This window comes from Phyllostomus hastatus, unplaced genomic scaffold, assembly GCF_019186645.2.
Source record: "Phyllostomus hastatus isolate PE091 unplaced genomic scaffold, TTU_PhHast_1.1 phas_scaffold_501, whole genome shotgun sequence".
In the NCBI taxonomy this organism is placed as follows: domain Eukaryota; kingdom Metazoa; phylum Chordata; class Mammalia; order Chiroptera; family Phyllostomidae; genus Phyllostomus; species Phyllostomus hastatus.
In genome coordinates, this window is record NW_025334033.1 from 36873196 (window position 1) to 36899157 (window position 25962).

A 25962-nucleotide genomic window follows, 5' to 3' on the forward strand; every position below is an offset into this window, starting at 1 on the left:
AGACAGGGGAAGGAAAGGAGAAATAAAGGGAGAGAAACAGCAATGCCTGGTTGCCGGTCACACATCCCCCATCAGGGACCTGCCCCACAACCAAGGCATGCGCTTTGACTGAGAATCGAACCGACGACCCTTTAGTTTGCAGGCTGTCACTCAATCCACTGAACCACACCAGCCAGGGCTAAACAACTTCTTTTATACTGGAATGTCATATTAATTCATACCTATTCTTTTTTAGGATCTTCAAGAAGAAAATGAATCTTTGAAAGCTCATATTCAGGATGTAACACAACATAACTTGAAAGAGGTATAGTATAAACAGGTTACCAGCATATTACAATAAAAATGAGAAATATTGATTTTACTGTATTAGAAAGCAAAGAAGGTAATATGTTTTCTGAGTTTCTTTGCTTTTAAAATTATTGTAAAACTCATAGACACAGACAATAGTATAGGAAGGGAATGTGGGGGGTCATAAAGGGTAAAGGGGGTGAAATATATGGTGATGGAAGATTTGGCTTTGGGTAGTGGGTATACAGTGCAATATACAGATGATGTATCATAGGGTTGTATACTCAAAACCTATGTAATCTTATTAACCAGTGTTACCCCAATAAATTTAATTTAAAAATGTTCGTAGGCTTCTTGAAATTACTGATGAGGAATTAGAAAGTTGTTTAATTTAATATTGATTAATAAAGATGTATTTTTTACCTTTAAAAAGATTATTGTTGTACCATAGCTTTGTTGTTGATAAAATAAGTTAACTTTTATCGCTGTCAAGTTGGTTTTTTCTTGATTTGTTAGCCTAAGCCTAAAAGCAACTTCTGTCCTTACATTTTCATGTAGACTATTAAGTTTATCCTTAAGTATCTGTATTTAATTGGTGTATTAATGTGTAATCATTTTAAAAAATGGATATTAAAAATTAAGTTAAAACTTTGTAATAGTCGATTAATTTTTTGTAAACTTAACACTCTAAAAAGTCTGTTAATTAAAAAAATAAAAAGCAAAACCTAAAAATAAAAAAGCAAAACCTTCCAAAAAATTAATATTCATTGTTTCTGTTTTATAAATGACACAGTCATAAATTTATCACATATAATTACGTTTTTATATTGGTGAAGTGTTCTATATATGTATATATGTTAAAGTACCTGATCTTTTTAATGTTAGAATTAAAAATGGGAATCTGTTTCTTAGGTATGTTCTGCATCACAATTTGAGGAACTTGGGACTGTGTAAGTATACTTAGCCAGCATTTTAAAGAGAAAGCTCTCATTTTTCAGAACATGCTTGAATATTTTAACGAGTTTCTTCTATGTTATTAACTTTCTCATTAAGTAGGAATTGTAGTCCAGAGGAACATAAGCAAAGTCTCTGTTCGGTATAATAAAACATGGACCTTTTAAGTGCTTTCAGATACCTGGAGACTTTATCCTTTACAAACCCTTCAAATCGTTTTCTGAAATATTCTTACCGCTTCTATAGACTAGTTTTATGTTTTGTTTTTGTGTTTTTTTCCCCCAAAAAACAAAGTATGCAATTTTTGTAAATAGAGGTTAGAATTATTTCAAGTTAAAATTATTTTAGTATTTGAAAGAATATCTTTGAATTAACTAGATGCTAATTTTAACCATAATCTTGATAATAAATATTTACTCTTTCTATAAAAGTAATTTGTTTATTGGGGAAAATGGTATCTGCTGTTATAGTAGGTATGCTGTGCAGAGTAGTAAAAATATTGTATGTGATTAGCGTAAGAGGTATCAGTCTTTGTAGATGTTTGCCTTGGAAAATTTTTTATCCTATAAAGTCTGTTCTCTTAAAGTAAATCAGTTTACAGTGGTGAAAAGGGTACCTGGAGTTCATCTTTTTGGTCCCCTCTAGAACTATTTTTAAGAGATTTTTGCTTTGATGTGATGTCATCAGTCTTTATTGATGTTTAAGAAGTAGCCTAATAATCTGTGTCTTTAGAAGATAGTGAGGATCTATATTAGGCCATTGCCTTCAGGAAGACAAAGGAGATGTCTCTATTCTTGGCACTAAAATTGCTCATTTGTACAACTAATTGTTTATCTTGTGGGTATTGTATAATTGTCTAGGTGCTTTTGTCATGCTTGGTAGTAGATTAGAATATGATTGTGGCCTATTTATAGTAAGTATATAGGTCTTTAAAGTATGTAATTTTAGATTTATTTCTACTTCACATTTTTTTAAATTACTAGAGTATTCTGTAGGGGAATCAGTTGTAGGTTTACGTAAAAAATTGAGAGAAAAGTATAGATTTCCCATATACCTCCCTCCACTATGTCCCTTATTATTTACATCTTGTATTAGTGGCACATTGGTTACAATTGATGAACCAAGATTGATATATTGTTATTAACTAAAGTTCATAGTTTCCATTAGGGTTCATTCTTTGTCTTGTACATTATATGGATTTTCAGGAATGTATAATAACATATATCCATTTTTACAGTATCATAAAAAAATAGTTTTGCTGTCCTAAAAGTCTCCTTCCTGTGCTCCACCTACCCCTTCCTCCATCCCTCCCCTTCTTTACCTTCCCATCTTTCCTGCCTTCCCTCCCCCAGCTATTTGGCAGCCTCTGATCTTTTTACTGCCCATAATTTTGCCTTTTCCAGAAATGTCATATGATTTGAGTCACACAGTATGTAGCCTTTTCAGATTAGCTTCCTTCACGTGGTAATATGCATTTAAGATTTGTTGTTTCTTTTTAGTTCTTACTGTTTGTGTATGCATATTTTTCATTTTCCTTTTTTTTTAAGATTTTATTTATTTTTAGAGAAAGAGGGAGGGAGGGAGAAAGAAAGGGAGAAAAACATCAATGTGTGGTTGCCTCTCACACACCCCCAGCTGGGGACCTGGCCCACAACCCAGGCATGGGCTCTGACTGGGAATCTAACTAGCGACCCTTTGGTTCACAGGCTGGCGCTGAATCCACTGAGCCACACCAGCCAGGAGGCTTTTTGTGATTTTTCAAGTAGACCTAATAAACATGTTGAAATTCTAGATTAAGATGGGATAAAAATAATATTCAACTCAGCAAATATTTCAGAGCCTATTTTGTGCCTTCTGACACTAGGAATACTGAAATAGCTAAAATGGGTTTCTGCCTGAGGAAGTATATAGTTAAATAAATCATTTAATATTGTTAAGTGTTGTGCTAGAGAGGTCTGTGTTTAAGGTGACAGAGGAAATTGGGATTTACGTGGTCTGTATATATAGTGAGATGTATCTATGATGGATTAGGGACAACCAGATTAAATTATTTGTAGCATCTTTTCAGTACAAAGGCTTTGGAATGAAATTGTATTCCAAATTTAATTTAATTATGGCTTTCATTTTAAATTTTCCTCATAGATAAAGCTGTACTTCCTTAAGAACTATTAAGTATGAAATAAATTGTAGCAGTTTTAGGATGTACTTGACTTTGAGTTGAATAATTCTGGAAATAATTGTCTTTTAAAACATAAGTTGGTGTAATATGGGAAGAAAGCTGATAGGCATTGTTTCTGCTATCTTTTTTATCTTACAGATGATAATGGAGTTTGGTTATCCTTTTTTATGTGTATAACTAAATACAAGGTTTTTGTAAAAATTCTAGGTTGAAGGAAAAGGAAAATGGAATGAAGAGAGTAGAAAGTATGCCAAATGAGAGGGACAGTGATCTTTCCAGCAAAACGAAGCTGCTACAGGTGAATATGCTTACTTAAAATTAATTGTGTGAATTATTGTCTTTGGATGTTCCTGAAACAGTTCTAACTACTATAAAAGAAAACAGAATACAGAATGACTCTCCCTCCCACCTAGCTCTGGGTCTCATTCCTCAAAGATCACTTATTATCATTTATTTGCATATCTTTTGAGAGAGTGCCCATGTACGGGTGTGTATGTAACCAAGCAAACCGGGGCTCAGCCATGTGGCACCTTGATACGGGACCCAACAATTAGTGTTGAAGAAAACAGGTTTTTATTTACAGATTTCCAAACTTGGCGGTGCTGAGAGCACTCCTCCTCAGTGCCCTGTTCTGTCACGAAACCCAGCACTTCCCTTGCTACCCAAAAGGCTGTAAGCCAAAATCGCGCCCAGAGGTTTCCCATATCCTTATCTGTTCTTAAGCCTGTTGCTCACGCAGATCTCTGTCCTCTTTGGAAAATGCTCTTGGTGTGTTTCAGAGTTGCCATCCACTGCAGCAGCTCTCTCCTTCAGGATCCTGGGGTACATTGTCCTCAGTCTCCTTGTGGTGGTTCAGGGAAACATGTGCCTTTTCCCTGGGGCAGCAGCACAGCTATTACTTGTCATTGTTACGGATGTAGCGAATCATCCACTCCCCCTTCCCCCAATTGAGGTTTGTGGGGAATATGCTCTGCTATTTTTGGGGACCTCTGCTCTGCACCCTGATACATGTATACTTAATTGTTTTTTATATTTAGTCATACATGTGTATTTTGCTCCCTCTCTCCCATTAATGTTTTTGAGATCTTCGCTGCACATAAACACTTTTCTATCTTTCACTTTTAATGCCTTTATGGAATTTTGTTTTATGGTTGTGTCATCCTAGTTTATGGATACCTAGATTATTTACAGTTGTGATTCTTGTTACAGTACTTCTACAGCAAATATCCTTGCACACAAATTTTCAATACTCTTGCTAGTATATCTATACCTAAAATTCCTAAAAGTGAAATTATGGTTCAGAGTTTTCTGCAGAGGTTTTTTAATTTCCTTTTTGAGAGAGGTAGTTAAAATAGAAAATTAGTGCATCCTCACCTTCATGTAGTTAATGTTGAAAGTACTTACAGAGCATTCATTTGAAGTGATACCAGATTTAGAAGCCTGCATTGTCTCTGACTACTCATGTTCACATTCATACTCTGAGTGTTGGTTCTGTCGTATCCCCGTTCCCTCCCAAGCAGGCTCGTTTTAAATTTGTTAGATAATACTCTTACTAATTTACATTCCCACCAGTTGAGGGCCATTTCCTTTTCATCCTCTCCAGCACTGACAAAGATGAAAACATTTGGTATTATGCTTGGTAGATGGTCAGATTGTTTTAATTAGTGTTTGATTGATTGTGAGGGATGTTAAGCACTCCTCCTTTCTATATGAATTGGCCTTTAATTTTTCCCATATTTTTTCTCCAGGTTAACTTTTTTTACTAATTTGTAAGATCCTTTTTAATGTAAGGGAAATTAATGTTGGCATGTGTGAGGTGATTTGTTTGCTTAAGTTTTTCTTTTGACTTCGTTTGTGGGTTTTTTTTTCCCTTTTGGAAATTTAAAACTTTTGTGTGTAGTGAAAGAGTAACAGTGAAGTAACAGTAACAGTGAAGATTTTATTTAGCACTCAGTACTTTTTATAAATTTGTGCATGTTTTTATTAAAATTGCTTGGTGACATATAGAATATACATAATTTTTACCTTTGGTGTTGTCTTAATCTTATGTACATCAATGTAGGTAATTCTTTGAGTTTTAAGTCTTGGGATGAAAGGTGTTTCTCATGGTATGATCATAAAAACATTTCACGTATTTCTAATATATTCACAATTTATTTTTATTTAGATGTTTTATCCTTAGGTACTTTGAGTAAGTTATTAGAATAACATTTTAACTTAAAACAAAGGCTAGCCACATTATTGAATAATCCACGATATGATTATTTTACCTCAGTAGTTCTGCCCCCCAGGGGGCCTTGAGCAATATTGGAGACATGCGGGGTCACCACAGCCAGTGGAAGGCTGCTGTTGTGCCTAATGGGTGGAGACCGTGGGTGCTGTGAAACATCCTCAGTGCTCGGGACCGCCCCCATGGCAAAGTAGCATCTAGCCCAGTGTATCACTAGAAGTTGTCCTACCGGTTCGAAATGCCACCGGTTCTAAATTCTTACTGGTATTTGGGTCTGTTTCTGGATTTTGTTTTCTTCCATTGAGACATACCCACTTTCAGGCTAGTACTAAATAATTTAATTATTTTATAATTAGGGATTATTATACCCTCTTAAAATTTTTACTATTTTAGAATTTTCCTGGCTTACATGATATGTTTCAAAAGTTTATACAGGAAATAAAAAGCTCTGTTCAGGTATTGATGTTTAATTTTTGTTTAAATAGGAGGTACAAGATGAAAACAAATTGTTTAAATCCCAAATTGAGCAGCTTAAACAACAGAACTGCCAACAGGTAAGTACTGGTAGGTGACTTGCCATTGATTTATATGGTGAAAAATTGTATAATGCAGGGTGGTTTACAAGTATTCTTACCATTTTGGCTGTTCATTGAGAACAAAGTATGTGTCATTTTTATGTATGTGTTTATCAGGCTTCCTGAAAACCAAAGCAATTTGCTGTGCCATATCCAAGATAAAATCTATAATTTATAAAATATGTACAAATAACAATTGATCTGTATTCCAGATCTGCTCTGTATCTGTGTGTGTGTTTTCAGATCTTCTAGAATTTTTTTCAAGCAAGTCAGTTAAAATCCCATAGAGGTCAGTTTTAACTTATGTGTATACCCAGCAACTCCTTACCTCAAATGAAACATCAATAATTGGAGAGAAAAGAAGAAATGTGTAATATTATAAGTAATAGTTTACCACTGTTTCACATACTTTTTTGAGGTATAATTCTGCTTGGTTAAAATAAAAAATTTTTTAAACGTGTTATCAAAACGTCCTTTAAATTATAACCTATATGAATAAGAAAACATTTTGAGGGGCAAAAAAATTAGTTCCTGTTGAAAAGAAGCATTATAGTAGTTTAATTTGAGATATTGTAGTCATTAAGGAACAAATATGTGTGAAGGGCTGTATACCTTTATATATTATATAAAATCTTTTTGTTACAGGCAAGTTAACTGTAATTTTTCTTTTGACTTCATTTGTGGTATTATTTGACTTTCAGAAGCTTAGTGTAGTCAAATAGAAAATACACAGTATGAAAATTTTAAGGTATTCACTCATCCTTTGTGCCTTGTGGGAAATTGATAAATATTTGTTAAACAAAGAGTTTAAGTATGTAGTAGTGGTGAAGATTTCATTTAGGACTCAGTACTTTTTATAAATTTGTACTTGTTTGTATTAAAATTACTTGCCGACATATAGAATGTATGTAATTTCTACCTTTGGCATTGTATAAATTTATATCTTAGAAGAGGCAAGTTTTTAAAGTCTTCTAGAAAGCTTTGTTTTGAAATAACGTTTAACTCTTTTAATAGGCATCTTCTTTTTCCCCACATGAAGAACTATTAAAAATGTAAGTAATAATTTTGATTCATAATTTGGGAAGTGGTAACTTTTTGTGTACTATATAGTTCTAAAACAAGCAATTTAATATAGCTACAAATGGTCACCCAGTTTTTACATTTCTGTTTGGCTTTTGAACTACAGATCAGTAGAGCTTAGCTATGCCTTTGGCTGAGCTAATGTACCTTTTTATGGTATTTGTATTTCTTTGAACATTTTATTTAGATTTTATTTTTTTGGTATTCAGAAAACATGAATCAAATTAAACAAATTATACTTTTTGAAGGCTTTACTTATTTAACCTAAATTTTCACATTTATTCTTTTATCATGGTGGAATTAAATGAAGAACATTTTGGCTTAACTTAATGCATTAAAAAAATCTTATAATCTTTTTGCTTGTTCTCTTTTAAGGAGACTTTTTTTTTTTAACTGAAACTTTTTATTGTTGGCCTGTATTTTTCTGTAAGAAGCTACATACATTTAAAGGTCATTTCAGATAGGTATGTTTCAACATGTTAAATGTCGAGCATATTAATTGACAGATGATATAAGTATCCAAATGTTCTCTCATTACGGCTTGTTTATAAAGTTGGTGGTTTATGGGAAGGGTTCACGGGAACAAACTTAAAGGACACATGGACAAAAACTAGGGGGAGGGTGGTAATGGGAGGGAAGTGGGGAGGGTTGGGAGAGGGGCTGGATTGGGAGTAAAAGGGAAAAAACTGTACTTGAACAATGATTAAAAAAAAAAGTTGGTGGTTTACCAGTTTAGAATTATTTACTGTAAAATTGAGTCTTGGGTTTGACCATAAAGAGCAAGGGTGGACAAACTTTTTCTATAAATGTCCTAATGGGGACTATTTTAGGCTTTGTGGACCACACAGGTCTGTTTCATGTATATGTATGTGTATATTATTTTTCAAAAATGTACAATCAGCTCTTGGCTGGAGGACCATACAAAAACAGACTCAGAGCATTAGTTTGCCAACCCCTTATATAGAACCTTATTCTTAGGGAAGAGCTATTCAACATGTGTACTTTAACCTGTTACTCAGGCTGCTCTCCAGTATAACAGAATTGAATTGTGACTCTTTGCCATTGCTTTCTTCATTTCTGGGAACTAACTCATTAAACAGAAGCAGAAAAACAAGAACCTTGTGACCATTAGGAAAATAGCAAGGGAATACCTACCCTGTATTCATAGTGTACTTTTATTGTGGGTTAGCCACTTTAAAAAATTCACAACTGATTTTATTACCTTCTGGAAAAAAATAATATTTATTTAAGAGAGTACTTCTACATCAATTTCACTCTTCTGAGAATAGCTACTTTACTACCTCAGATAAAAATAGAAATAACTACAACTACAGTAGTTCATGTATTCATGAACCATTTCTTTAGGGGATGATTTCACTTTAATGAAATTTCACTTAAATGTCAGCATGTCCTATTGTAAAAATTTATTTAAAAAAATTATTTCTGAAAGTAAGAATTCATGGATAGGCTTTCTATGGTAATAGTATCTAGGCTTAAAGAGTTTGCTTATTAAGTTAATGAATTTTTCAAAGCATCATTTACTTGCTGTTTTTATTTTGTAGTAAGAAATATTATATTCACTATTTACCTAAGATATTGTTTTATGTGTTTATGTTCTGGTTTAGAATTTCAGAAAGGGAGAAGGAAATAACTGGTCTCCAGAATGAGTTAGATTTTTTGAAGGATGCTGTTGAACACCAGAGGAAGAAAAATAATGTAAGCATATCTTTATTGGAATAAAGCTTTTCTTTTTAGTTGTTCACCGAAGTATCATGGTTCAGAATTTTAAAAAAATCTTTTACTTTAGATTTTTCTTAATCTTTGTAAGTACTATTTTGTGTATAGCTTTTTGGGGGAGGATTATTGGGGTAATTTTATTGGAGAACAGATTTTTTAAAATGAATAAGTGAAAAGACCAATTTGCATACTCTGAATAGTATTTAAAATATTGAAGCTATAATTATTTCAGCTTCAGATTAATTTTTTATCAAAATATAGTTGATTTTCTATTGAACTTTTATTTGGGAAGATTATTCCTTCAGTTCAACATTTTAAAATCAAGGTATTTCCTCTTTGTAAACTAAAAGTAATGCCAGTATTCAAACAGAGTATTTTCAGTAATTAAATCTTTCAAAGTTTTCTGGAACCTCCTTTTTTTTTTTTAAACTAAGGTGGTTCAAATTTGGGGAATTAAGCATGTTAGGACCTGAATACTTTTATGCTGAAATGGGAATGGATAGTGTTCTAAGAAGTATAAATCCTGATACTCTTACTAAATTTAAATAGTGAATTAAGATGAATTTCTTCAGTTCTCTCTGACCAGAAGGTGACACCTGTGAGTAAAATACAAACATTTTTGGTAGAGAAGAACTTTTTGCACAAAAAAGTATAATTGCTAAGATTTAAGGAAGGTTAAAAATGTTAATGAAATCTAAGGGGATATTGATAGTAAATTGATGTGTTTCTAATGAAAGTAAAATTTTTCAAAGTTTGCATTAATTTATGAATTTAACAAGTTGAAATGTCCCTGCAACTCTGAGTTTGTCAAAATTAGGTATGGGAATTGCCCTCATGTATTCGTGTAACATTACTAATAGCATCGTTACTAATGGTATCGCTTGGCCACAAAACCTGAATTGATTTTGCCAGTATACTGCTAACATCCTAACTGTGTTTTATTATTGGGATTCTGAGATAAAGAGTGCACAGTAAATGCCATTCTAATGCAGCAGCAGCAGCAGCAGCAGCGCTGGAGGCACTGATGTGTATGAAAGGAGCCAGGACACTGGAGGCAAGGAGATTGCTAGTTTTGCCACTTCATTTGTTGTGTACACTTGACCTAATTTTTTAACTATCTGAGCTGTGGATTCCCCATCTATACAGTGGGAATAAAAGCCTCTTAGGGTTGTTGTGAGGATCAGTGAGAATTTATGTGAAGTGCCAAGTGCAGTGTTGGGAACATATAAGTAAGTATTCAATAAATGGTGGTTATTGGCTTTTTATTTTTTTGTTTTTAATCTGTTTGGATTTCCAAATCTGGAGAACGACTGACATAGAGCAGTTGTCTTTTCTTGTATTTGTTGATGAAATGCTGTTAAACTAGATCTTTCAGAGTTCCGTTTCCAATGACCTCTGTTTCTCTTCCAAGAGAATGCGTTTTATAGCCTTCCTGCCTCCTGGTTTGCCTGGATCAAGTAGCTCACACAATTCATGTCAGGTTGCTTTATGACATACACATTTGACCATGCCAAGAAAGATACAGAAGCACTGTGAGTTACTATGTCATTCCTAGGTAGACTTGAAATGTGTTAATTCAATAAAACATTTACAGAAAAAAAATATTTAGCTGCAGTGGAAAGTCCTATGAGTGATACACGGCCTTGTTTAAAAGTCACATGTAAAGCCTTTTGCATTCTTTTGTATTTGCTTTGCCCTTAATCCTTTAATACTCGGTGTATCTGAAATCATATTTGTAATCTTGGTATGTGTGTTTATTTTTCAATGCTTTCTTCTTTGTCACATGTGCACAGTAACTACTTTAAAGCTGGCATATTTGGCGTGAATACTAAAACATGCGAAGTGGGCATCTTTATTTTCTCATTCAAATTTCTAAACATTGCTTTTTATTTTTTGCTAATATACATATTTTTCCATTGAAATAATTTTGCAGTAACCAGCATTTAAATGCAGTGCAAAATACTGATGAAATAAAAAGCAAAAATCTTTCAATAATGGATAAACTGAAATCATTCTTTCTAAAAATGATTAGGACCTTCGGGAGAAAAACTGGGAAGCAATGGAAGCATTGGCATCAACTGAAAAAATGCTGCAGGACAAAGTGAACAAGACTTCCAAGGTTGTAATGCTAACTCCTAGAAGCAATCCATCGAACAGAGAAAATCTGCAGCTTGTCTTAAAACAGACTAAAGCATTTAATTATACTGCAATTTAAATATAAAATCTTATCCATCCACATTTATCATCTCTGCCATCTCTGCTTTTTTCATCTACTCCTTGAAGCTTTAATTTTGGGCATGCTGGTTTGTTGTGATTACCTGATTGTTTAAGCTTTGGTGATTACTGCTTTTAAGCTGAAGAGTCTCGGGAGAGCTGTGCCTCCCATGTAAGCTCCTGTGAGATAGACAGTGTGTGCCTGTTGTGTTGGTTGTTAAAACTTTGATGAAAATCCTGAGCCAAAAATATCTCACTGAATTAAGAAGTACATTCAAATGCCTAGGATGCACCTACAACACAGTAAACTCTCCTAGGTTCTTTGGGGCACCCCAAGATACTCACACAAGGTGGAAAATAATACAAGTCTTAAAAGTACAGGAAAAGGATCACTTCTTGGTATGTTATTGGGGATGGTTCCTTACAAGAGAGGGAAATAAAATTAAACTTTAGGTTTGGAAGTGGCTGGGCAGTAAGGATACAAGTGTTATGTTTGGTATAGAATATCAATATAAGGGGTAATTCTCTTGACCAGAGTATCTCTGTCCGAAGCATCTCTCCCTGTCTTCAGTGCGATACAGGATATTCTCCCTGAGCTCAAGTTGTTCCATGGGTTGTAGATTTCTAATGAATTATAAATAAGAAGAAGTTGTTTTTAAAGATTGCAAGAACTGAATGTGCCAGATTAGCCAAGCGTTTTGAAAATTCCTACCAAAAATAAATGTGGAATAGTAGTAGTAAATTTTATAGATGGGTTTATAAAGCTCATTAATTATGTGATTCAGTTCAGCATTCTGTAAGTATTTTGTGTGCCCAGGTAATCTGTTGAATTTTAAACGTAAGTCTTAGTGACATCTGAAGGACTTTTTTTTTTAAGTAGGGTTTTGATAATTTTTTTAATCATTATATGTTTGTAGTTATAGTTCCTTTCATGTAATGGAAATTTACTTATATACTTACCTACCTGGCCCTAATTATCACTAAAACCTAAACTTGAGACAGCTGGCAGATGTTGGGAGCAGAGAAATCTAGATCGAGGAATAGAAAAACCTAGTCCAGGAAGGGGTATTGTGTCGTTGGGAGCAGTTGCAGTCAGTGCTGTCAGCATTGGGGGTCCTGGCATAGTTTCTGGTTGTTTTTAAAACTTTGTTTTTCGTGGTTAAGGGCTACCTATTGGCTTTTATTTTGGTATCTAGGTAGATACTTTGTTATCTAGGTACTTTGGTATCTAGACTGGATATCTAGGAAGTACTAATTTCTTAATCACTCTGCAAGAAGTTACTTGCTGCCTGTCATAGGCATCCTGGCATATTATGGTTCCAAAAGAAAGCTAGAGTGTATCCATGTTTCATCATGTATTTGGTGATGAGAATAAGAATTTACCTGCATTTGAAAACTTACCACCAAGTGCATGATGGCTTCTTGCATAGCTAATGATCTACAGAGAATAGAATTTACAATCCTTCCCTATTTTAATGGAATCTGGTCCTCAGCATAGGTGTATAGTGGTACTGATTGACCCAGAATCACAAGTTGTGCTGTAAAGAGTAAATATTCTTGAGGAGCTACTATAAATGTTAGGTTCGCAAGAAAGATACTTTACATATGTTACACTTAGGTTAAGATAATAAGGAAATTATAATGATTCAGTTTTCAATTGTCAGACCTCTTCTAGATGTTACAGAGGAAAGGAAATTGTATCCACAACCAAACTACTTTGTCAAATGAAAACTTTTTAGCTAAAATTAGTTAATACAAACTAAAAGTAACTTCTCATCTTTGTGCCTCTTGGTTAAAAGTTAGACACTTATTTTCCTTAGATTCTTTTTCCCTTGGGAAGTTTTTGAAAAACATTCTGTTCACAGGGTCTCTTTTCCTAAGTGACTGTCTTTAGATACTGCTCTGCCATTTTTATGGTCGGATGGTAAAAAATGACCTCTTAATTGTCTCTGAATTGGCAGTTAAGCATTGTCCTTGAATGAGTGTACCATATTTTGTGCAGTTAGGTGAGTATATTCCTGAGAAATAGTAGACTTTATTGACTTATTTAAAATACTCCATTAAAGGATCTCTTTTTAAATCCTGCCACTAATCCTGAATACAGTTAACAGCTTTTTGTGTGTAGAAAATATGATTAATCTCTAGTTTTTTATTGTGTGACTTTAGATTTTCATGTTACTAGATTTTCTTGAAGTGTATACATCTTAAACTTGTAATAGATTTCAAAGATCACATTTAAATGGGGAGGGAATAGGGTTGAGATCTTGCTAGCTTGCTTGTCTTTTGCTATCTGGTGAACTTCAACAAATGTTTTGACATGATTTTTTTGGCTTGGTTTAGATGTGCATTTTTTTAGCGCTCATTTTTTATCTTGTAGATAGTTTGAATATTGGATTTTTATTTTGTATGTGATCAAGCCATTACCCTAATTTTGACAAACCATGGTTTTGAGTTAATTGATATCCATTAGACTTGGATTTGGATTTAAATTCACCAAATTTAGACCTGCATTTGTAAGAGTTAAATTTTAAATCTATAGCTGACAGAGTCCATACACAAGTGTCAGAGTTAGTCCTCTTGATTGATGCTTGGCATTGGTGACGTAATATGACGTCAGTTTCTCCTCCTTTTTCCCCATGTGCACCACCCATCAAATTATGATTTTTCTCTTTGTTCAGCCTAAGTAGTTTCACCTGGCCTTGAAGCTGGAACCAATGAAAGTTGCCATTTTAATCCCCTGGCATCACAGTCCGTCAGTGACCCATGTTTTCGTAGAGATTTGCCAGTCAGTAAGCCTCAGTTCTGTTGCCCAGATGCATACTTTCTACATGTAGTTTGTTGCAGCTGTGGAAAGTGGTTTTTGTACATACAGTTTAAGGTTTTAGCTGCAGGAAATGTATTTTGTGTTTGGGGTTTTATTTGGTTTTCGAAGTGTTCCTGGAGGGACAAATTACTTAATTTCTAATGGCAAGGAAAATGTCTGTGTAGTCAGATATGGCCTTGATTTGATTAATGTAAGACATGATTTGTTATTTAGGGGGCTCTAGAGATTTTGTAGATTTTTTATGGAAGCCATTTGACATTTAAAATGGGAAAATTTTGATATTTGTCACTATTAAGATGAGTTTTGGAGACATTTTGACTTTCTCCTCCCCTAGAGCTTAAAAGACTTTACCTTGTTTTTTTTTGTTGTTGTTTTTTGTTTTCAATTCTATAATCTTGTAAGTTTGATTCAATCTTCTGCTTTAGGAAAGACAGCAACATGTGGAAGCTGTTGAGTTGGAAGCTAAAGAAGTTCTCAAAAAACTATTTCCAAAGGTGTCTATTCCTTCTAATTTGGTAAGATTTATTTATTACTTTTTCAAAACATGGCATTTTAATCACCCTTCAAGGAAGTTGTGAAGAAATTGAATTTGCACTTTGCACTTGGTTTCAATAGTGCATCAATTCCTTATTCTTTTTCACTTTTAACCTAGGGTGCTTTTAGGTAGTGGAGGTCAATAACTTATTTGTGTTTACTTAGCCAATACTTTTGTTGTATCTCTAAACTTAAGTTTTTAAAATTACATTTTATTGATTATGCTATTACAGTTGTCCTGGTTTTCCCCCCTTTGTCCCCCTCCACACAGCACCACCTGTTTCCTCAGGCAATCTTCCCACCATTGTTCATGTCCACAGATCATGCCTGTGAGTTCTTTGGCTACTCCCTTTCCTATACTGTACTTTACACCCCCAGGGCTATTCTATAACTACTGATTTGTACTTCTGAATCTCCTCACCTCTTCACCCATTCACCCCACCCTTTTCCCATCTAGCAAACATCAAAACGTTCCTGTATCTATGATTCTGTCTCTATTCTTGTTTGCTTAATTAGTTTTTTAGATTCAATTATTGATAGATACATATGTTTTGCCATTTTGTTATTTTAAGAAAAAGAAGAAGATTAAAACTATGAATAAGTCCTTTTAACAGTTCATATAATAATGGTTTGGTAATGATGAACTCCTTTAGTTTCTTCTTGTCTGGGAAGCTCTTTATCTGCCCTTTGATTCTAAATGATAGCTTTGCTGGGTAGAGCAATCTTGGCTGTAGGCCCCTGCTTCATGACTGAATATTTTTTGCCAGTTCCTTCTAGCCTGCAAAGTTTCTTTGGAGAAATCAGCTGACAGTCTTATGGGCACTCCTCTGTAGGTGACTAACTTCTTTTCTCCTGCTGCTTTTTAAAAATAAGATTATTTATTTATTTATTTTTAGACAGAGGGAAAGGGAGGGAGAGAATTATCAATGTGTGGTCGCCTTTCACACGCTCCCTATTGGGGACCTGGCCTGCAACCCAGGAATGTGCCCTGAATGAGAATCAAACTGGTGACTCTTTGGTTCCCAGGCTGGTGCTTAGTCTGCTGAGCCACATCAGCCAGGCCTTTTTCTTGCTGCTTTTAAGATTCTCTCTTTATCTTTCCTTTTGGCATTTTAATTATGATGTGTCTTGGAGTGGGCCTCTTTGCATTCATCTTGTTTGGTACTCTCTGTGCTTCCTGGACTTGCATGTCTATTTCCTTCAACAAATTAGGGAAGTTTTCTTTTACCGTTTTTTCAAATAGATTTCCAATTTCTTGCTCTTTCTCTTCTCCTTCTGGCAGCCCTATGATGTGAACGTTGGACTTCTTGAAGTTGTCCCAGAGGATGCATATACTACCCTCATTTTTTGGATTCTTTTTTCTTCTTATTGTTCTATGTAGTTGTTTTTGGTTCCTTATGTTCCAAATCATTGATATGAATGTCATCTTCATCTACTCTATAGTGGTTTCCCTGTAAAGTGTTCTTCATTTCAATTAGTGTATCCTTCATTTGTGACTGGATGTTTTTTTTTTACGCTGTTCATGTCCTCACTTTTTTACTAGTGTTTTGAACTCTGCATCTGATAGATTGCTTATCTCCATGTTATTTAGCTCTTTTTCTGGAGTTTTGATCCGTTTCATTTGGGCCATCTTTCTTTGCCTCATTTTGGCAGCCTTCCTGTGTTTGTTTCTATGTATTAGGTAGATCTGCTTTGACTCTGTGTTTTGGTAGTGAGGTCTAATTTAGTGGGTGTTCTGTTGGGTCCAGTGGCATACCCTCCTCTATCACCCAAGCTGGTGCACCCTATATGTGGGCTGAGTACTCCCTCCTCTTGTAGTTGAGCCTTGGTTGCTGTTGGCAGATCAATGGGAGGGATTTTCCCCGACTAGTCAGCTATAAAGACTGACTGACCACTGACCACCACCCTCTCCCCTCCATGTAGGATCAGCTGTGTAGGGGCAGAATGGTGATGCTCTGACTAGGTCTATAGCTGTCCAGTGAGTATGCTGGCCCTGAGGTTTCCTGGGTGGTGCAGGCCAAGGGCAGCCCCCACCTGTGTTTTGCCCAGGGCACCCTGCCTGAGTTGTAAAGCAGTCCGATAGGCTGCTACTTGTGCTGGGCTTGGAGAGTTCCGGGCGAAGCCAAGCTGTGAATATAAGCTGGCTGTTGCTAGTGCTTGGCCTGGGGCTCACTGAGGCCGCCAGCTGTTGCTTGTTTGATAAGATTTAGGGAGTCATGAAGCATGAGCCAACACCACCCATTCACATGGAAAAGTAGCTTGAGTATGCGGCATATTGGGTGGGGCAGAGACTTTGGGGAGCTCCAAGGCAGACCAAACAGTGTTAGCCAGGTTGATGGAGTCTCAGCTATGGCACCAGCCTGCCAGCTTTGTGGGAGGAGGGTTTAGAAAAGGAACGGTGGCCTCTGTTCAACTTGATGCCAGACACTTCAGCCTCTCCCTGTATACCACTGGTGCCCATCAGGCTGCCACCACGTGCTGGAGACCAGAGGGAGTGAGTCTCAGCAGGTGAGTCTGTGTGGGTCTTTAAGAGGAACTGCTTGGGGGTTCAGCAGTTTCCTCTACCAACTCAATCCCCGCTGGTTATGACAGCCAGAAGTTTTGGGGACTTTTCTTCCTGGCACTGGAATCCTCGGTGGGGGGCGGGGGGGGGGTCTGGTGTGGGGCTAGGACTCCTTTCTCCTGAGATAATCCCTGCCAAATTTTAGCCACACATGTGGGTGTGGAACCAACCTGTTCAACATCTGTGCCCCTCCTATCAGTCTGGATGGATGTGATTTCTTCAAGTCTGTAGTTGTCAGACTTCCATTCAACTCAATTTCTGACTGTTCTGGGTGATGGTTATTCTATATATTAGTTGTAATCCTGATGTGGTTGTGCAAGGAGGCAAGCTGTGTCTGTCTGCACTGCCATCTTGACGGGAAGTCGTAATGAACTTTAAATATGAGACATTACTTAGAAGATAATAAATACCATATTTGGGAAAGAATGACTTCTTAGTGGTTAATAAGCCAATAATGTTCTTAATGGCTTAATTCAAAATAAAACTTAATTGAAGTGATTGCTCCTTAGTTTTAGGAACACTTCGTTTTAGTTAAATATGTAATATCAGGAAGCAAGCTCTTTTCATTTCAAAACTCAAGATTTTGGTCATCTATTAAGGTCTTCAAGTAAGAGTCTTGAGGATAACATAGGACAACTTCTTTTACTTGAGGTTATGTGTGTTTTAAGTGGGAGAGAAGAGTTGCTTTGATTCAGACAATTAATACATTGAATATTTGAGGCCAGAGAAAGCTAGTGAGTATGTATAGTTTCCTAAAATGCTGATGTAGATCTTTCTTTTATTTTAATGGAGGAGAATTGTATACGTACTCAGACATAGAGTAGCATAATGAACCTAATATAACCAATATTCTGCTTTAGCCATTCTTAATACACAGCATGAATCCACAATACATACCATCTTGTTTTACCTCCTACTCTGCACTTCCTAGATTATTTTGAAGAAAGCCAAACATCAGAGCATTTCCTCTATAAGTATGTCTAAAAGATAAGGATGCCTTAAATAAATACTATTACATTTTTTAAAAAATCCTTAATTTCATACATCTAGTCAACACATTTCTCTAATTGTCATGTCAATCATCTGTGTAGTTATAATTCAATGAAATAACTACTTATTGTAGTTCGTTACAGTTAGGACTCAAATAAGGGCCAATAAGTGATTGGTTTAAGATAATTGCTTAGATCTTTCTTATTCCATGGGTTCCCTTCTATTTGTTAGCAGTCCCTACCCCGACCCCCTTAAAAAAGACAACTGGCGGTTTTATATGCCGTTTCCAGTCTGACTTTAAGCTGTCTGAGTCCCTGTAGTGAGTGCCATTGTGCTCCTCCGTCCTCTGCGTATTCCCTAAATTGGTAGTCAGTAGAGGCCTGATTGGGTCCAGGCTCAGTACTTCTGGAGTAGGGTGGGGTGAAGACAAGACAACTTCATAGGCAGTGTTGTACGCTTCATCAGCATGGGAGAGATCTAAACTCTATGACCTGGAGGGAGGTTTACAAACTTGAAACAACTTAATTTAGTTTTTCAGCTGACTTGTAGTTATATTGAATGCTAGTTAGTATTTGAAGCTAAGTAGGATTTTCATAACATCCATTCAGTCTTGGTTCAAATTTATGATGTGAGAATACAATTTTTTTCTTTTATAAAAAGAAGAGGCTTTTTTTGTCTAATTAGTGCTGTGGCCAGTATTATAGAATTGTATCGTACTATTGGGTGATCTCAGCATCCAGTTTTTTTAATTTCTTATTCTCATTTGATACAGTGTAGAGAGTCCTGATTCAGCCATGTAAATGCAGCTTTAAATTACAGCAGTTAATATAAATTTCGTGTATTCTTTTTTTTCTTAGATTCAACTAAATCAAAGCCTTAAAAGAGGACTAAGAAGAAATTTGACTTAAAATATCTAGCAAATAAATACTATATCAAACTTTAAAATTTAGATAAACATCAAAAATGTAGAATTATTTGTTGTGAAGTTTAGAATAATGGCTAAAACGATAATATATGCCTCATGTTTGCATCAGCTAATCTGTCAGCACAAATAGTTTTTGTTGGTTTAAACAAGTAAATGTTGGTGTATGCTTATCATTTCTCATTATGATTTTAAAAGCCCTTCATAATACATATTTATTTTGAAATTTTTTCAGAATCCTGAGAGTACCTTCAGAGAATTTGTAATCCTCTGAATAGTTTATCTTCAGTTAACTTTTAGTTTATAATCTCAGAATACTTGATTTTTGAAAATGGTTTACCTGAAAAAATGTTTAGAAAAGTTATGCATTCTAGATATTCTCTGTTTTAAATATTGAATCAGTTACTCCTTGCACTAGTAAGTGGCACGGCTGGATTTGAGCCCGGATAATCTACCTATAAGTTGCAGATAGCCTTCGTTTGGATCGATAAGATTTCATTTTGATGTTAGTGCATATGTACATTTTTGATGTTTGTTTTCAAGACTTGGTTATGTACAATTTATGCATTATATTCTTTTTTGAAATTTATAGAGGGTTGGTGTTTGTGTAGCTTTCTTTTATAACCATGTAATTTGTTTATTTAAATTTTTTGCCTATTTTATTTAGATATTTTTGAAAATTGGTTCTTTTTATACTTTTCTTCTCCACAGAGTTATAGTGAATGGTTGCATGGATTTGAAAAGAAGGCAAAAGAATGTGTGGCTGGAACTTCTGGCTCAGAGGAGGTTAAGGTTAGTTTAAGACGTGAAGTACCTATATTTTAACCAAAAAAGAAGTAAATCAGAATTTGTTTTTATAAGCATGGGAAAGAAGAAACATGTACTACTGTATTTTGCCATGTATAATGTGTACTTTTTTTGCCCAAATTTTGAGGGAAAATAAGCACGAGCACTATGCATGAGTGTAAGTAATCATTACATACCATGGGTGTAATGGGCATAAAAATCCCGTGTGTAGTGCGCACGGAAACGTGGGTACATGGTGCACATGGCAAAAGACGATATTATGAGTAAACTAATGACTTTTTGAGAAATTATAGGGCAATTTTATTTTGTATAAATTTTGGCGAAAATGCTGTAAGTCTTCCTTGCATGCATTTGATTTGTGTACAAAGTTAACGTTTACCATTTCTTTAACTCTTGTGTAATTCATTTCCAAAACTGAATGTTTATCTCTTACTCTCTTTTTAGCCTGAGTTAAAGAGTAGAGCTCAGTTGGGGTAGGCAGGTAGAAACTGACTGGTTTGCCAATGTGTCCCCCAGTCCATCACCTGAAGTGTTCCGAACCTAGATGTGCTTTTTTCCTCGACTACTGAAATTTGGGAGATTGGCTTCTCTTTGTTAAGTGGCATGATTACAGTCCCCTTTCCCATGTGTGTAGCATAGGTATTATGATTTTACTTCACACGTGGATCTGCTTTGATTTTTCCATCCTGCTAAAGAGTGACAAGCCTATTTATCATAAAATAGTGTAACGTATTTTGGAGTAAGCATACTTGGAGAGTTTTATTATCAAAAACCAAAAGACCAAAAAGGTCACTGAACTTTATTTCTCCTTAAGAAGATTGAAATGTTAGTGTTTCATTAGAAAACAGTTAGAAACCATTAGCCATAATATACTGGTAAGTGCTGAAACAAATTTGAAGCATAAAACTTTCTGGGAAAACGAGAGGGACTTTCTCTGTGCCGTTCTCTGCAGGTTCTGGAGCACAGGTTGAGAGAGGCTGAGGAAACGCACACACTGCTCCAGCTAGAGTGTGAAAAATACAAGTCTGTCCTCGCGGAAACAGTAGGAAATGATTTTTAATCTACATTTTGGTTTCATTTTAAAATCATTAACTTATCCCTTAGTGTCTTAAAGTTTATTTTAGCATTAGAACATGAGTTTTTTAAAACATTGATGCTTTTGTCCATAGGAAGGTATTTTACAGAAGCTACAGAGGAGTGTGGAGCAAGAAGAAAATAAATGGAAAGTTAAGGTTGATGAATCACAAAAGACTATTAAACAGGTATTTAAAAAGGAAGAGCTTAGAGCGGTGATTCTCAAAGTATGGGCCCTGGACCACTAGCATCAGCATCACTTGGGTACTTGTTAGAAATGCGTGCTTGGCTCTCACTCAGGACTTACTGAGTCTGACACTCTGAGGGGCCAGTAATCTTTGTTTCAAGGAGCCCCTCAAGTGATTATAATGCCCACTCAAGATCGAGAATCGCTGGGTTAGAGTACAGCTAAAGGGTAATGATGAAGAATGTAAAGTGCTTTGAAAGTTACAGAATGACTGTGTGATAACAGGAGGTAAAGAATTTGGGGTTCAAAATGAGTTTTAAAACATATTGTGACTCATGATACAGTATTCAAGAAAAAGTTAGTCCTTTTCTTCATGTACCTGACAGTTCTTGTGCAATCTTAGTTTTTCTCCCATGTACTTGGGTGTGCTGGAGTGGCATGTGTTGCTCGCCTGTTTTCCTGGGCCAACTGTGCAGAATTTAGGGATGCTGATGGTATTCTGTGTTAATGCATTTGGGGATTAAATACAGCCAGTTATCAGTTAATTATTTAAAAATTAAGCTCTTCTAGAAGGGCCTAATATAATGGCATGCAGATGGGGGAGTTTGAACGCAATTTAAATCAAGTGAAATGTGAGGCTCTCATTTTTAAGGTCTTTTAAAATTCAGTATGGATTTAAATGAGATGTATTTCAAGACCTGCAGTGTCTAATGGATTAAAATTCAAGAAGACAGAAGCCTCTATATCCTTGGTGGTTTACTTGGTCATATAATCGTTTCACATTTCAGATGGAGTTGTCATTCACAGCTTTGGAACAAGAGCTAGAGCGATTAAGAAGAGAAAATAAAGATACTGAAAATGTATGTTATTTCATTGTTTGATTTATAACCTAGGGACTCATTTTAACCATTAAGCTTTTTCTTAAGATCTGTGTCTTAAGATTTCTTTGATCTATTGATGCAGTTGTTAGGCATTTAAGAATATTCTTTGTAAGTTTTGAGATGATACAGTTTTGTATTCATGAGTGTCGTAACCCCATCATGTGGAAGGGTCACGAAAGGAGATCTTAAATGTGCTAACTTTTCCTTCTTTGTTGCACTGCTAGCTGAGAACAGAACGAGAGAATTTGGAAATGGAACTAGAGAAGGCAGAAATTGAACGATCCACCTACGTCACAGAAGTCAGAGAGGTATTTATAGAAGAATTTTTTCAACTTTGCTCTCAATTTAAGTTTATAACAGTGATAAAATATTTCAGTATTAGTTGTTTGTGGCAAAGCTTCCAAGTAGTGTACATAACACGGGCTACCATAAGGAGATCAATCTTAAACTCTAAACTTCATTGCAGCTGAAAGATCTGTTGACTGAGTTGCAGAAAAAACTTGATGATTCATATTCTGAAGCAGTAAGACAGAATGAAGAGCTAAATTTGGTAAGAAGCTTGTTCTCCACTGGGTATCCAGTAAGCTCTGGAAGCACTTTTGTTGAGAGGTGGAGAAACCATCCAAACCTATTCTCCTTGCTAACATCTTTAGCTTGGCATTTTTGTAAGTTTAAGATAATCTTCATATTCTGATGACTCCTAAGATGATCTTCCTTTTCTTGGTTTCTAAGATGATCTTTCTTTCTTAGCTCCTAACAATAGCATGTTTGGCTTGCAACTCTTTCTGAAGAAATTTTCCCACTTTTTATAAAAACCTAATTTCTTGGACAGCTAAATGAATAAAGAAATAAAATAAACTGGTAAACACTGACTGACTTCTGAAGATTGTCTTCTCAAAGTTCTATAGTTAACTAGACCTTTTATTTTTTTAATAACAAGGGAGATTATCAAAGGTTGTAGATGCATCCTATCCTCTGTATTCAAGGGCAATAGTTCACCCAGATTCTTATTTTAAATGGTCTTTCTATAGATCATAGATAACAAAAAGCTTGTGAAATTATTATTTATTTTATTTATTTTTAGAAAGAAGGGAAGGGAGGGAGAAAGAGAGGGAGAGAAGTATCAGTGTGTCATTGCCTCTCATGTGGCCACCACCAGGGACCTGGACCTGGCCTGCAACCCAGGCATGTGCCCTGATTGGGAATCGAACTGGCAACCCTTTGGTTCGCAGCCCTTGCTCAATCCACCGAGCTACACCAGCCAGGGCAGCTTGTGAAATTCCTTATCATCACCATTTCCTTTAGGGAATAGCAATCATAAAACTATAGACTTAAAGATTTAGCTAAACTTAGCTAAATGTCTTGTAAAGACATAGAGTACTCTCTATTCCCATTCTTAAATTTCTGGAAATTGGTATGGATTGTGACAGAGTGAGTTGTTAGATAATTATAACTATCATGTAGTATGTTTCAGAAACAATCATCATGTCCTGCTGTGACTTAAAAATTGTTATAGGATGTGATTAGATTTTTGTAAAGTACCTGAATAAAGTCTAGGAAGATTATAGTAAGTTTTCTTCTTACTCCAAGTTTGTCCTGCCCAGTATGCAATTTTCTTATTAGTACTGCTGTTCATACCAAAGAAAACATCTTAACGCATTCATGTGTGGTTGGTCTTCTGTGTTATGGTAGTGATTTGTGGGAATACGTTTTCAGAATAGGGCTCTATGGGACGTACACATAGAGGCCCCACCCCACACCCACCTCCTTATTTTTGAAATAAAATTTTTGTTTTATTTACCTATGTATTACCTTAACTGAATCATTTCCACTGCAGTGTGAGACTGGTTTTACACATATGTTCACTACACACTGTACAGATCAGGACTGTGTGATGCCACAGTTACACGCCTTACAATGGATGCAGCTTCAGAAAACGATTTCTCCCGCAGTTCTTGGAGATACTACTTTTAACTTTGGTGCTTTGTGGCTGACTCCAACAGTGTCATCAAATCCACAGGGTTATGGTTGAGTCTTGATTCAGCCAGGTCTCTTTGTATTTTTTGTTGCTCAACTTCTGTTTAGAGCTTATTTTGAGGGGTTTGTTTTTTTTTTAGTTGCTTTGAGGTTGTAACCTTTATTTTAGTTTTTGTTTGTTTGATCAGGGAAACTGTTGTCACATTTTAAGATAAAATAATTTTTTTGCCTATACATATAGTATGTGTTCTTGGGCCAAAGGAATAGTCTCTGGTATATGTAATCAAAGTTAAGTAAAGGAGCAAAAACTGAAGAAGTTGGGTATTTAAATAGAGTTCTAAAAATAAAGTTTCCAAATGGAATGCCACCCATAATTCTCCCTCCAGTTCAGTGTGTCAGCATCTTGTATTTCCCCCTTGGGGTCTCCAGGCCTGTTTGCAGTGTCGTGCCGGTGCCTGTGGGTGGGAGGCTAAATCAATTAGCTTGGTGAGTTTGAATAAGAAAATTACTTTTTTCGTCAATGTGTAGCCCATTCCTCTTATTCATGTTTAAATCCGAACAGTTACCAAGACTGGAGGCATTGTATATTGTCACTAGAGTTTTAATTAAAGAGCTTCGTTACTATTTTGACAGCTGGTTGTTAAGAAGTGTATCCCTAAGATGTTTCTTGTTAGTGTTACTGGGCCAGCATGGTCTCACCCTGATCTCCTCAGTGACGTCTTAAAGGGTGATCGACATTGAAATTTTTGAAGTTTTCAATTTACTGGATTTGTAATCTTCTGTTCATTGTCTTTTAAAGCATTACACAATTGCATTTTCTTAACCGTATAGGTCAAGAAAGTCTTTAAACACCAATTAGTAAAGTTTCCTGAGTACTTGTATTTTAATTTGGAGTAATTTAAATATGAATGAACTACTTTATGAATAGTGAATAGTAACAGTTTTTAAAGGCATTTTACTAGAATTTGATGGTTTTGTTTTTACATTTGCAGCTTTCTACTCTAAACTCAAGTTTGTTTCTATAGCTTTTCTTATGTTTAGCTTTACCAGATGGCAACCTCCACTGCTTAGCTTTTCTATACATCTGGTACAGCATATTGGCTAATCCACTGTGCATAATAACTGTTAGAGATTCCATTCTTTCTCATTCATTCTTCAGTCTTAGAGGTCTAAGCATAATCAAAGGAGGACTAAAATAAAGTTAATTATGGTGTTCCTTTATTTTTACAGTTGAAAGCACAGTTAAATGAAACACACACAAAACTTAGAACTGAACAAAACGAAAGACAGAAGGTAGCTGGTGACTTGCATAAGGTAAGAAGATGTTACATCATCATGCTGTGTTGTGCCTTGAATCTTAAGTAGACATACTGCTAATTCTGCATTTATTGTTTTGCATTATTTAATTTGTTTATAAATTTAAACTGTTACACACTTTTTGGGACTGAATCTTTTGGCTTGTTTTTTTTTATTTTTTATTAAAAATTTTTTTTTAAGTTTTAATTTTCCATTACCATTTAGTGCCCTTATACTCCCCTACCTCCTGCAATCACCACACTGTTGTCCATGTCTGTGAGTCCTTTTTCCTTTTTGCTCCATCCCTCTACTCTCCACCCTCCCCCATTAGCTGCCATCCTGCTCTCTATCCGTAAGTCTGTCTCTGTTTCGCTTGTTAGTTCCATCTGTTCATAGATTCCACATATCAGTGAAATCACATGGTACTTGTCTTTCTCTGACTGGCGTATTTCATGTAGCATAATGTTCTCCATGTCCATCTATACTATCACAAAAGGTAAAACTTCTTTTTCACGGCTGAGTAGTGTTCCATTGTGTAAATGTACATAGTTATTTTATCCTCTCATCTACTGATGGACACTTGGGCCACTTCCATATCTTGACGATTGTAAGTAATGCTGCAGTGAACATAGGGGTGCTTATCTTCTTTG

The 25962-nt window shown here is 35.4% G+C and overlaps 1 protein-coding gene across 7 annotated transcripts in view; it reads left to right on the top strand.

The window, feature by feature from the left end:
• Positions 1-25962, top strand: part of KTN1 (kinectin 1) — a 107999-nt gene that overhangs the window by 74034 nt on the left and 8003 nt on the right. For 3 of the 7 annotated variants that reach the window (XM_045822465.1, XM_045822464.1, XM_045822466.1), the window contains 15 exons: positions 236-304; positions 1201-1238; positions 3629-3719; positions 6137-6205; positions 7241-7278; positions 8932-9022; positions 11076-11162; positions 14507-14596; positions 19802-19882; positions 20850-20939; positions 21067-21159; positions 21947-22018; positions 22264-22347; positions 22506-22589; positions 25247-25330. In XM_045822465.1, coding sequence (XP_045678421.1) covers positions 236-304; positions 1201-1238; positions 3629-3719; positions 6137-6205; positions 7241-7278; positions 8932-9022; positions 11076-11162; positions 14507-14596; positions 19802-19882; positions 20850-20939; positions 21067-21159; positions 21947-22018; positions 22264-22347; positions 22506-22589; positions 25247-25330 — 1161 coding nt within the window. The remainder of the gene's footprint in view (positions 1-235; positions 305-1200; positions 1239-3628; positions 3720-6136; positions 6206-7240; positions 7279-8931; positions 9023-11075; positions 11163-14506; positions 14597-19801; positions 19883-20849; positions 20940-21066; positions 21160-21946; positions 22019-22263; positions 22348-22505; positions 22590-25246; positions 25331-25962) is intronic. The other 4 variants (XM_045822467.1, XM_045822469.1, XM_045822468.1 and 1 more) reach the window with 3 other exon arrangements.